This window comes from Mandrillus leucophaeus, unplaced genomic scaffold (assembly GCF_000951045.1).
Source record: "Mandrillus leucophaeus isolate KB7577 unplaced genomic scaffold, Mleu.le_1.0 Scaffold611, whole genome shotgun sequence".
Classification (NCBI taxonomy): Eukaryota; Metazoa; Chordata; class Mammalia; order Primates; family Cercopithecidae; genus Mandrillus; species Mandrillus leucophaeus.
This window is the reverse complement of record NW_012106598.1, coordinates 1,077,665-1,090,655: the sequence shown is the minus strand read 5'-3', so window position 1 is coordinate 1,090,655 and position 12,991 is coordinate 1,077,665. Positions and strand designations below refer to the sequence as shown.

The 12,991-nt window shown below is 39.1% G+C and overlaps 1 protein-coding gene and 1 long non-coding RNA gene across 2 annotated transcripts in view; both read left to right on the top strand.

The window, feature by feature from the left end:
* Positions 1-6,284, top strand: part of HRSP12 (heat-responsive protein 12) — a 15,702-nt gene extending 9,418 nt beyond the window's left edge. The window contains exons 2-5 of the mRNA XM_012000018.1: positions 2,394-2,479; positions 2,745-2,813; positions 4,192-4,247; positions 5,727-6,284. Coding sequence (XP_011855408.1) covers positions 2,394-2,479; positions 2,745-2,813; positions 4,192-4,247; positions 5,727-5,789 — 274 coding nt within the window. The 3' untranslated portion in view covers positions 5,790-6,284. The remainder of the gene's footprint in view (positions 1-2,393; positions 2,480-2,744; positions 2,814-4,191; positions 4,248-5,726) is intronic.
* A 4,574-nt stretch (positions 6,285-10,858) lies between these two features.
* Positions 10,859-12,991, top strand: part of LOC105553849 — an 8,958-nt gene continuing 6,825 nt past the window's right edge. The window contains exon 1 of the long non-coding RNA XR_001008224.1: positions 10,859-12,945. This is a non-coding gene — a long non-coding RNA (uncharacterized LOC105553849). The remainder of the gene's footprint in view (positions 12,946-12,991) is intronic.

Below are 12,991 nucleotides of genomic sequence, written 5' to 3'. Positions count from 1 at the left end.
CATCTAACAACCAAAAGAGAGATTCTACCTCCTTAACACTAAAGTGACCTTAAACCTGAATCATTGACGTCAGATGACATGCTGTCACTTCCAAAGGGATAGGAGAATTTTCCTTTCAGGGCCACTGACCTACACCTCGTCAAAAAAAAAAAAAAAAAAAAAAAAAAAAAAAAAAAAAATTTCCACCACAGAAGTAAAAAGTCAACATTTTTAAAAATAAGCATGGTGGGGAATATAATTCTAATCCAATAAATATAATTAAACCATAATGTAGGCCAGGCATAGTGGCTCACGCCTGTAATCCCAGCACTTTGGGAGGCCGAGGCTGGCAGATCACTTGAGGTCAGGAGTTCAAGACTAGCCTGGACAACATGGTGAAACCCCATCTCTACTAAAAATACAAAAACTAGCCAGGGGAGGCCAGGCACAATGGCTCACGCCTGTAATCCTAGCATTTTGGGAGGCTGAGGTGGGCAGATCATCTGAGGTCAGGAGTTCAAGACCAGCCTGGCCAACATGGTGAAACCCTGTCTCTACTGAAAATACAAAAATTAGGCAGGTGTGGTGGCATGTGCCTGTAGTCCCAGCTACTCAGGAGGCTAAGGCATGAGAATCATTTGAGCCTGGAAGGCGGAAGTTGCAGTGAGCAACATATAATTAGAATTATATATTCCACATGCTTATTTTTGTAAATGTTGACTTTTTACTTCTCTGGTGGTAATTTTTTTTTTTTTTTTTTTAAGAGGGGCAGGTCAGTGGCCCTGAAAAGAAAATTTCCCAATCCATGTAGAAGTGGCAGCATGTCATCTGATGTCAATGATTCAGGTTTAAGGTGACTTTAGTGTTAAGGAGGTGGAATCTCTCTTTTGGTTGTTAGATGATTCATGGTCCATCAAATTTCCAACTCTTCGATCGCGCCACTCCACTCCAGCCTGGGCGACAGAGCAAGACCCCGTCTCAAAAAAAAAAGAAAAAAAAAAATTAACCCAGTGAGGTGGCACATGCCTGTAGTCCCCGTTACTCAGGAAGCTGATACAGGAGAATCACTTAAACCTGGGAGGTGGAGGTTGCAGTAAGCCAAGATCGCACCACTGTACTCCAGCCTGGGACACAGAGCAAGACACTGTCTCAAAAAGTAAAATAAAATAAAACAATAAACTATAATTTTATGCATTTACTGAGTCATATAATGCTGAAAGTTTGTTTTGTTTTGTTTTTGTGAGACAGCCTCGCTCTGTTGCCCAGGCTGGAGTGCAGTGTCGTGATCTCAGCTCACTGCATCCTCTGTCTTCCAGGTTCAAGCAATTCTCTTGTCTCAGCCTCCCAAGTAACTGGGACTACAAGTGCCCGCCACCACATCTGGCTTATTTTTTTGTATTTTTAGTAGAGATGGGGTTTTACCGTGTTAGCCAGGATGGTCTCGATCTCCTGACCTCATGCTTCACCCACCTCAGCCTCCCAAAGTGCTGAGATTACAGGCGTGAGCCACCGGACCTGGCCTAGCTGAAAGATTTTTAAAAACCTAGATGTCCACTCATAAAGAACCGGTTGAATAAATTATGCTAGATCAATACGACTAAAGTAATATGGAAAGATCTCCACCGTAAATTGTTTCATGGTAATAAAACCAAGATGCAGAACAGCATGCACAGTATGCTACCGTGTGTGCTTTTATGTTTAAAAATATGTAACATAAGCATTGACTGTACCTAGAAGGATATACAATAAATTAGGAACAGTGGTTACCTCTGAGGTGGGAAACATGGGAGAGAGAGAGAAGGGTGAGAGAGATCTTTACACTATATATGCTTTTTTAATAGCTTTTGAGTTTGTTGTTGTTGTTGTTGCCATATCCATGTATTACCTATTTAGAAGATTATTTTAAAAGACACAAGAATATAATGAAATATTACATTGTGACCAGCAAAGTGGGAAGGAAGAATGAATCCAAAAAAAGATGCTTTTCCAGAAGCCAGTGTCTCAAACAGTTATATAATTTACTAATATCATTTTTTGAGAAAAAGGAAAAAGAACCCTTTAAAGTCAAATATTGCTTTAAAAGAAAACATGTTTTAATGCTTACTAGCTCATCCTTATCCTTGAAGTGGTATCAAATGAAGAACCCCAGAAATTATTTCTGTGGACATTGGCCGAACAATTAACACATTTTAGCACTGAAGAAGGGACTTCAACCCAGTCTTTTTATGCACAAAAGGAGACAACCTTCTCACTGTATTTCAGAAAGACTCATTCTATTAAAGGGAAGCCAAGAAACACACTTGTAAGCTTCCTAACAAGAGTAGAGAAGATTTTTCTGCAACATAAGCTATTTAAGGAGGTATTAGTAAAAGATGATTAATTGAATGTAATTAAAGCTTTAAATCTAATATCAGTGACTTAGGCCTTTCTTGGCTTGGTTCACAGGCTCTTAAAAACATGGGTGAAATTCTGAAAGCTGCAGGCTGTGACTTCACTAATGGTGAGCAATTTGATATTATTTCACATTTCTTTTTGATATTTTTTTGGTCTTTTTCAAAAATATATGGCATCCAGTAATATGCCGTGCCATGTCTTTGTTGCTACTTAAAAGTTGTTTTAAACAGCAACTGTTCTCCTTCACTTCTTTGGTCCCATTTCAGTCCCATTTTAATCAAGACAGTCTCAGAATCATATAGTCCTTTTCTAAGTAATATTTTGGGTCAGACCAAATAACTAAACCTAATGACAATGTTTGTATCTTCTAGTGGTGAAAACAACTGTTCTTCTGGCTGACATAAATGACTTCAATACTGTCAATGAAATCTACAAACAGTGTAAGTAATTTGGCTTCATTCCTATTTTCCATTTTTAAAAAGAAATAAATCTGGTCACATTAATGAATGTGTATTATGAATTAAGAGTGGTAGGAGATGCTAAAGAAATGGTCATAGATCTTGTCCTAAAAGAATTAATAATCTGATTGGAAATAGGTTGTATACCCCCCATGAAAAAGTCCTAAGATATTTCTATTGCATTCCCTAAAACAATGTAGTGAAACCCTACATACCCATTTTTCAAAAGTTTAATTTCATTAAACCCTTTTCAGGCTTTTTAAACTCTCCTAAAAAGTTTTTTACACATAGGTTTTATTTACTATTGCTGTATGGTCCAGCCACCATCTTTATCCTGGCTCTCTCAGACTCATTAGTTAGTTACTTAATATTTCTAAGCCTTGGTTTTCTCATATGCAAAATGGAGATAATATACTCCTACCTTATAGGATTGTTGGAATGATTAAATGAGTCAGTACAACATGTAAAGCACTTAGATGCTGGTGTGTTATAAGCACTGAGTAAATGTTAGCTATTACTAACATTGATGTCATAGTGGAGAAAATTGGTGTCCCCACCACCTAGTGGGATGAGGCAAAGGTATAACATGGAAAAAGCATCATTACTTATTCTCTCCTGAAGAAATGACTAGAAAAGACCAAAGTTGGCAGAGGAAGTACTTGCCAAAATTGCTGGAGATGGGCACTTGTTCCCTATTTAGATAGTTTATAAATATCACTTTAAAAACAAAAATCCACATCAAACAAGATCAAAATGTTAGAGTACGTATTTCTTTTTTTTTTTGCCAGAAAGCTAAGAGATTTTAAAAAGTATTAACTATGGTAGGAATCATATGGCAAAATATTTTATCAAACAAATCTGATAGTGAGCCTCTTTTTTAAAATGTTGCTTAAAGCCAGGTGCAGTGGCTTACATCTGTAATCCAAGCACTTTGGGAGGCTGAGGTGGGTGGATCATTTGACATCAGGAGTTTGAGACCAGTCTGGCCAACATGGCAAAGCCCCATCTCTACTAAAAATACAAAAATGAGCCAAGCGTGGTGGTGCACACCTATAATCCCAGCTACTCGGGAGGCTGAGGCAGGAGAATCTCTTGAACATGGGAGACAGAGGTTGCAGTGAGCTGAGATCGCACCACTTCACTCCAACCTGGGTGACAGAGCGAGACTCTGTTTCAAAAAAATAAAAATAAAATGTTGCTTATATCTAAGAACTGACTAGTATATGAAGTACTTGCCAGATTCTTAATTGTAGAATATTGAATAACAATACAATATCTGAAAACTAAAATAAAATTTTTCACTTGATCTTTATTTTTTCAACTCTTTTCTATTAAAAAAATGAAATTCTTTTAAATTCAGATTTCAAGGGTAATTTTCCTGCTAGAGCTGCTTACCAAGTTGCTGCTTTGCCCAAAGTAAGTACACTTTAAATGACTAATGTACACAGTTTTCAATTTCTACATTGTTTTCCTTCTATAAGTAAACTAAGCACTGTGAAAGGAAACTTAAAAGAAGTAGCCTGGGTAGGGTGGCATACCCCTGTAATCCCAATGCTTTGAGAGGCCAACACAGGAGGATCGCTTGAGGCCCAGAGTTCTAGACCAGCCTGGGCAACATAGCAAGACAGCCATCTCTACAAAAAAAAAAAAAATTAAAATTAGCCATGCATGGTGGTGGTGCACACCTGTAGTCCCAGCTACTTGGGAGGCTGAGGTGGGAGGAACACTTGAACCCAGAAGATTACAGCAGCAGTGAGCTGTAATTGAACCACTGTGCTGCAGCCTGGGTAACAGTGAGACCTTGTCTCTAAAAAAAAAAAAAAGAAAAGAAAAGAAAAGAGATAAATCCTGCTTCCCCAGGGACTTAAAGTACGAAAGGAAATACCCTATATTACATGCATGAAAAAAAAACTTTTAAGACAACACGTGAATATAGAATCAAAATCAAAATACTTAAATTGTGAGAAAAGGCCGGGCACAATGGCTCACACCTGTAATACCAGCACTTTCGGAGGCCGAGGCGGGCAGATCACAAGGTCAGGAGATGGAGACCATCCTGGCTAACACAGTGAAACCCCGTCTCTACTAAAAATACAAAAAAAATTAGACCGGCGTGGTGACGGGCGCCTGTAGTCTCAGCTACTCAGGAGGCTGAGGGAGGAGAATGGTGTGAACCCGGGAGGCGGAGCTTGCAGTGAGCCGAGATTACGCTACTGCACTCCAGCCTGGGCGACAGAGCTAGACTCCGTCTCAAAAAAAAAAAAAAAGGGGGAAAGAAAAGGAATCTAAACATTCCACTAGAAAAATCATCTCTAAACCAGGGGCACACATATTTCTCACCATTTTGATTTTGCTACTCTAACTCGAAGCTTAGCAGCACGATATTCCTGCCTATAAAAAAGCAGCTCTTACTGACTTCTACTTGCAGTTTCTACTAAAGAAAAATTATGTTTTAAGAGTGTAATTTGTATTGCTTTAATTAGTTGTTACTTGGAATGATCATTATCAGACCTATTAAGGTACTGGTTGTAGTAGAAAGAGCTCTGATCTTGGAATCAAAAGACAAGGGTTCAACCTCTGCTATCTAGCTTGTGACTGAGATGAGTTAATTACTCCTTCTACACTTCAGCATATCATTCTGTGAATTGACAGGAAAATATCTCTCTAATAGGGCTGCTGTGAGAATCATATAAGCTAATATAGTATATGAATATACTTAGCATGGTAACCTGGTCTATTATAGATTCTTGGTGACTATTTCCTTCTCCTTTCCTTCCTTGAAAAGCTTAACGTTAAAAATGTTATATTGCTATTAGTTTCATGTTTTTAGTAGGTATTATAGAGTTTGCAATTTGTACAAAATGATTAAAACAAATTGTTTTGTTTTCCTCACAGGGTAGTCGAATTGAAATCGAAGCAGTAGCTGTCCAAGGACCGCTGACAACAGCATCACTATAAGTGGGCCAGTGCTTTGTAGTCTGGACTTGTTAACATTTTAATTTTACAATTGATGTAACATCTTAATTAACCTTTTAATTTTCACAATTGATGACAGTGTGAGCTTGATGAAAATATCTGAAGTTATTATGGAAATACCATATAATAGGGAGAGTTGAACATGAATTGAAGATTAGAGAAGGAATCCAGTTACTGTTTTAAATTACACCTGTATTACTGAATATAGGAAAGAGATACCCATTACATAGTTACTCAATAAATAAAAGAGAAATAACAGGTAGGAAAGAAGAGTAATTATTCCTGAGAAATAATCAAGAACATATCTAATTCAAACTAATGATGTGAACGATTTAGTTTTCATGTCAGGTATGTGATTCTGCTCTTTCTTGAGTAAAATTTAAGTGTTTAAATTTGAGGTCAAGGAGAAGAAAGTGGACCAAAATTTAATATAGATAATATTTTTCTAATGGAAATAAAATAGACATGCAGATTTCCTTTGGTGTGATTTTGTTCACTTATTTCTTAACAGTTTATACACTAAAACATATTGCCTAGTTGGGGTGGGTAAAGTTAAAATCTCCAACTATTTTATTTTTCAAAGCCTATTTCTGACTTCATACACTTTTACACAGTTTATTTTTTTCAGCAGTTTTAGCCAACTATTACATGAAACATCATTTAAACTTTCTAGTCTTCAGCAGTTTTGGCCATTTACAGTGTTGCAGAATTTGCATGTAAATTTTCACATTTGTAGACATCTTTTTAATCTCTGCTCTATCTGTCCCCCCTTTTCATCTCTGATATGATTTATTTGGACTTCTTTTTTTTCCATTATTAATCTTTTTAAAGAACTACTTTTTGGCTTTGTTGATCCTTTTTATTATATCTTTCTTTATCATTATTTCTGCTCTTATATTATTTTCTCTAGCTCATTGATAAGTCACATTTTTGTACTTTTAATATTGAGTCTTTTATTAGTAAGTTACAGAAACCCAACTCAAACTAGTATTAAGTGAAGAAAAGAGATAAATGCATAGGCTTAGGTCACAGAGGCCAGAGTACAGCTGGCTTTAGGCACATGTAGCCCAGAAACCTCACGGCTCCATCTGTCTCTTGGGGGAAGATGCTGCAGACCCCAGATACAGGCTATGAGTGCACTAACCCCAGCAGAAAGGTAACCATTTCCTGATCTCTCTGGCAGAAGAATCTCAGGGAAGCCTCTGATTGGTCCAGCTCAGCTTAAGGGCCTGTTCCTAAGCCAAAGCCAGGAAATTAGACACCCTGGCCAGGTTAGGTCTAGGGGGAATAGTTGTATATAGGGCATGACTTCAAAGTCAAACTCTAGAATGAAAGAGCTGGAAATAAGATGCTGGTACCCACGTTAATTAATTTGTTAGTGGCTGGGTCCTGGCTTGGAGTCTTCTTTTCCACTCTGAAGGAGAATCACTAGAATTTGTTAATTTTGGGGAACATTGCATGTTGGTCTTTTTTTTTCTTTTTTTTTAATTTATTTTTTGAGATGTTCTCACTCTGTCACCCAGGCTGGAGTGCAGTAGCACAATCATGTCTCATGGCAGCCTCAAACTCCTGTCTGAAGCATTCCTCCCACTTCAGCCTCTTGAGTAGCTGGGATTACAGACACCACCACACCCGACTAATATTTTTATGTTTTTGCAAAGACAGGGTCTCATTATGTTGCCCAGGTTAGTCTTGAGCTCCTGACCTCAAGCAGTCAGGAGCCCAAAGTGCTGGGATTACAGGCATGAGTCACCGCGCCTGGCCAAAATGACTTTTTAAAGTGTCTAGAGTCTGTAATCCCAGCTACTCAGGAGGCTGAGGCAGGAGAATCGCTTAAACCCAGGAGGCAGAGATTGCAGTGAGCCAAGAGCGCGCCACTGCACTCCAGCCTGGGTGACAAGGGAGAAACTCCGTCTCAAAAAAAAAAAAAGAATCAGGGCCAGGTGTGGTGGCTCATGCCCGTAATCCCAGCACTTTGGGAGGCCAAGGCGGGCGGATCACCCGAGGTCGGGAGTCCAAGACCAGCCTGACCAACAAGGTTAGACCCCGTCTCTACTAAAAATACAAAAATTAGGTGGGTGTAATGGCGTGCACCTGTAGTCCCAGCTACTCAGAAGGCTGAGGCACCAGAATCCATTGAACCCAGGCGGCGGAAGTTGCAGTGAGCCAAGATCGCGCCACTGCACTCCAGCCTGGGTGACAGAGTGGGACTCTGTCTCAAAAAAAAAAAGTGTCTAGAATCAGGGTCACACAAATCAATTCAATACAACATGCATTATTTTTAAATTTATGTGATAGTATGAATCACTATACTTACTTTTATTAAGAAATGTTAAGGCCAGGCGTGGTGCCTCATGCCTGTAACCCCAGCACTTTGGGAGGCCGAGGCAGGCAGATCACTTGAGGTCAGGAGTTTGAGACCAGTCTGGCCAACATGTTGAAACCCCATCTCTACTAAAAATAGAAAAATTAATCTGGCATGGTGGCACATGCCTGTAGTCCCAGCTACTTGGGAGGCTGAGGCAGGAGAATGGCTTGAACCTAGGAGGTGAAGGTTGCAGTGAGCCAAGATCATGCCATTGCACTCCAGCCTGAGAGACAGAGCAAGACTCTGTCTCAAAAAAACAACAACAAAAAAGAAATTTTAGAAATATCTATATTCTATGAGAAAACAAAATGAGGCAGATCTCAAAACAAAATTGGTATCCCCAGTTGGTTTCTCAGAACTCTTTTTCTGGAAATTAGTGAGGTTTGCAGACCTCTGTCCCCAGTGGTGGATGGAAGTAGCATGTTTATTAATTTCAGTAGCACATTATTAAACTGAAAGAGTGTTTTACAATAATATAGGTTGGCCTTTCTTCTACCTTTGGGAGTTATTAAACCCTGGCTTTGATGTCCAGAGATCTCTTTCATTAGGCACAAGAATAATGATATGGTTGTTAACTTTTAACAACTCAAATGTTCCCCAATAAATGTGCTGAGTGTGGTACTGACGAGTAAAGTGAAAAGCCTGCCATTCGCCTGTACATGGATTACTAATGCCAACTTTTGTTGATACTAACAGGAACTGGAAGAGAAATTCCATACTTTTCAGCTGCTCTCTGAAATTACACCGATTCTGCATAGGCAATAAGGCCTTGAGATTATAACCAAACACTCATAAGTTTATAAACCCTGGAGAGGTGAGAAGCTGACATAGTTTTAGATGTTATGACATCTTATAAGCGAATGCTTTCAACATTTCAAACACGGCATGCCTTGCTATCTGGTGTGGGGAGAAAGAAGAAGGGAAGGGTCATTCTCCTTTTACCTTACCTTTTGCCTTACACACATTTGTATGTGGGCAAATGAATGGCTTTATGATGTCCACATCGCTGGTCTTTGTTAAAGAGAATTCAGATTTGGATCACCAAACTATCTTCATAAAAATGGGATATGCGGCCAGGTGCAGGGGATCAGCCTGTAATCCCAGCACTTTGGGAAGCCGACGCAGGAGAATTGCTTAAGCTCAGGAGTTCAAGACCAGCCTGGCCAACACGGTAAGACTCTGTCTCTACTAAAAATACAAAAATTAGCCAGGTATGGTGGCGCCTGCCTGTAATCCCAGCTACAAGGGAGACTGAAGCAGGAGAATCACTTGAAACTGGGAGGCGAGGTTGCAGTGACCAGAGCATACCACTGTACTCCAGCCTGAGTGACCAAAAAATAAAAAGATATTTTCCATCTCTAATGAGCTATTGTATTTGCCAAAAGAGTACAATGTAAACCCTACTAGGATTATTTGACCATGACTATCCAACATTCTTTGATTAGTTACATGTGGAAAGAAACCTTTTCTTAATTAAGCAATTCTTAATTCAAGGCCCAATGTGGAATAAACCATTTGTTCAGAGTGGTATGGGTGTTTTGACTGCTCAAAATATGGTAAGAGATTTTACTCCAAAGTCTAAATGGAAAAAGCAGTAAGGTAATAGGTTGACCGCACATTTCTTCTTTAAAAAGAAATAAATAAAATTATTTATTTATTTATTTATTTATTTATTTATCTATTTACTGTAGAGACAGGGTCTCCCTATATTGCCTGGGCTGGTCCCGAACTCCTGGGCTCAAGCAATTTTCCTGCCTTGGCCTCCCAAAGGGCTAGGATTACAGGTGTGGGCCACCACACCCAGCCATTAATTACACATTTCTACCCTGTGGGTTCCTCAGGGGGTTGGCACTTCTGGCCAAGAATTTGAGTCTGGTCTGGGGATTTCCTAGATTTGCAAACTGGCACCCCCTGCTGGTAGATGCAAATGTTCACTCCCAAGAATGAGAACTGGGAAATTTGTTCATTTCCATCCCAGTTAGAGGTACATTAGGTACAGAAATAATGAAATTATCTTAATTGAAAGAACACAACTGGACTACAAAGTGGTTGCACAGCACCCCAGGGATAGAAAAATCCAGCCCTTGGCCGGGCGCGGTGGCTCAAGCCTGTAATCCCAGCACTTTGGGAGGCCGAGACAGGCGAATCACGAGGTCAGGAGATCGAGACCATCCTGGCTAAGGTGAAACCCTGTCTCTAGTAAAAATTACAAAAAACTAGCCAGGCGAGGTGGCAGACGCCTGTAGTCCTAGCTACTTGGGAGGCTGAGGCAGGAGAATGGCGTGAACCCGGGAGGCGGAGCTTGCAGTGAGCTGAGATCCGGCCACTGCACTCCAGCCTGGGCGACAGAGCGAGACTCCGTCTCAAAAAAAAAAAAGAAAAAGAAAAAGAAAAATCCAGCCCTGCTGGCAGTTTCTCTGTGAACAACTCATAGAGAGTTGTCCATCTTGTGCATTTGTCCATCTTGTGCATTTTGAATCTGGGGACAAAACCGGTCATCTCCTTTCAGGGTCTGGGGACCTAGGATCAGAATACATTTTGCTCTGTTAAGACTCACTCTTAGGCAAAAGGAAAAATTTCTAACGTAGGAAAGGATCAATCAGTGGTTTTACATGCAGTTTTCACAGTACAAGGGCTATGTAAATTGTCATTTGTGTTTTAAAATGTGGATATGTAGCCTATCAGACTGGGTCTCGCCCTTAACTTCTCTGTGTTCTATTATGAGATTCTGAACTCCCCAGAGAAAGCCTGCTCTCTTGCAAAGACAGCTTTTGATGAAGACATTGCTGAACTTGATACATTAAGTGAAGAGTCATAGAAAGACAGCATGCTAATAATGCAATTACTGAGAGACAATTTGACATTATGGACATCGGATACCCGAGAAAACAAAGCTGAAGCAGGAGGAGGGGAAAATTAACCGGTCTTCCAACTTTTGTCTGCCTCATTCTAAAATTTACACAGTAGACCATTTGTCATCCATGCTGTCCCACAAACAGTTTTTTGTTTACAATTTATGACAGGTTTATGTTACTTCTATTAGAATTTCTATATTTCCCATGCGGTTTTTATGTTTAATATTAGGGGAGTAGAGCCAGTTAACATTTAGGGAGTTATCTGTTTTCATCTTGAGGTGGCCAATATGGGGATGTGGAATTTTTATACAAATTATAAATGTTTGGCATAGTACTTTTGGTACATTGTGGCTTCACAAGGGCCAGTGTAAAACCGCTTCCATGCCTAAGCAAAGAAAACTGCCTACATATTTGTTTGTCCTGGTGGGGAATAAAAGGGATCATTGGTTCCAGTCACAGGTGTAGTAATTGTGGGTACTTTAAGGTCTGGAGCACTTAGAAGGCTGTAGTAGAAACATACCCCATGGACACCACAGGTTAAACCATGTGTATCTGTGGAACACTCAATCTCAATGTGCACACCTTTGACTACAGCTGCAGAAGTGTTCCTTTAGACAAAGTTGTGACCCATTTGACTCTGGATAAGGGCAGAAACGGTTCACATTCCATTATTTGTAAAGTTACCTGCTGTTAGCTTTCATTATTTTTGCTACACTCATTTTATTTGTATTTAAATGTTTTAGGCAACCTAAGAACAAATGTAAAAGTAAAGATGCAGTAAAAATGAATTGCTTGGTATTCATTACTTCATGTATATCAAGCACAGCAGTAAAACAAAAACCCATGTATTTAACTTTTTTTTTAGGTTTTTTGCTTTCGTGATTTTTTTCTTTTTTTTTTTTTGATACTTGCCTAACATGCATGTGCTGTAAAAATAGTTAACAGGGAAATAACTTGAGATGATGGCTAGCTTTGTTTAATGTCTTATGAAATTTTCATGAACAATCCAAGCATAATTGTTAAGAACACGTGTATTAAATTCATGTAAGTGGAATAAAAGTTTTATGAATGGACTTTTCAACTACTTTACAGCTTTTCATGTAAGTTAGTCTTTTGGTTCTGAAACTTCTCTAAAGGAAATTGTATAATTTTTGAAATTTATTCCTTATTCCCTCTTGGCAGCTAATGGGCTTTTACGAAGTTTAAACACAAAATAACAACAAAAATACTACTAATATAACTACTGTTTCCATGTCCCATGATCCCCTCTCTTCCTCCCCACACTGAAAAAAATGAGTTCCTATTTTTTCTGAGAGAGGGGGAGATTGATTGGAATTCCATTTAAAATTTTGGTATATGGCATTTTCTAACTTAGGAAGCCACAATGTTCTTGGCCCATCATGACACTGGGTAGCATTAACTATAAGTTTTGTGCTTCCAAATCACTTTTTGGTTTTTAAGAATTTCTTGATACTCTTATAGCCTGTCTTCGATTTTGATCCTTTAGTCTTTCTATTTGTCAGGTGCACAAGATTACCTTCCTTTTTTAGCCTTCTGTCTTGTCACCAACCATTCCTACTTGGTGGCCATGTACTTGGGAAAAGGCCACATGATCTTTCTGGCTCCACTCAATGTCTAAGGCACCCTGCTTCCTTTGCTTGCACCCCACAGACTATTTCCCTTATCCTATTTACTGCAGCAAATCTCTCCTTAGTTGATGAGATTGTGTTTATCTCCCTTTAAAACCCTACCTATCCTGAATGGTCTGTCATTGTCTGCCTTTAAAATCCTTCCTCTTTTCTTCCTCTCTTCTCTAAATAATGATGGGGCTAAGTTATACCCAAAGCTCACTTTAACAAAACATTTCCTCAGTACTTTGCAGAAAACACCAAACAAAAATGCCATTTTAAAAGAGGTGTATTTTTTCTTTTAGAATGTAAGCTCCTCAAGAGCAGGGACAA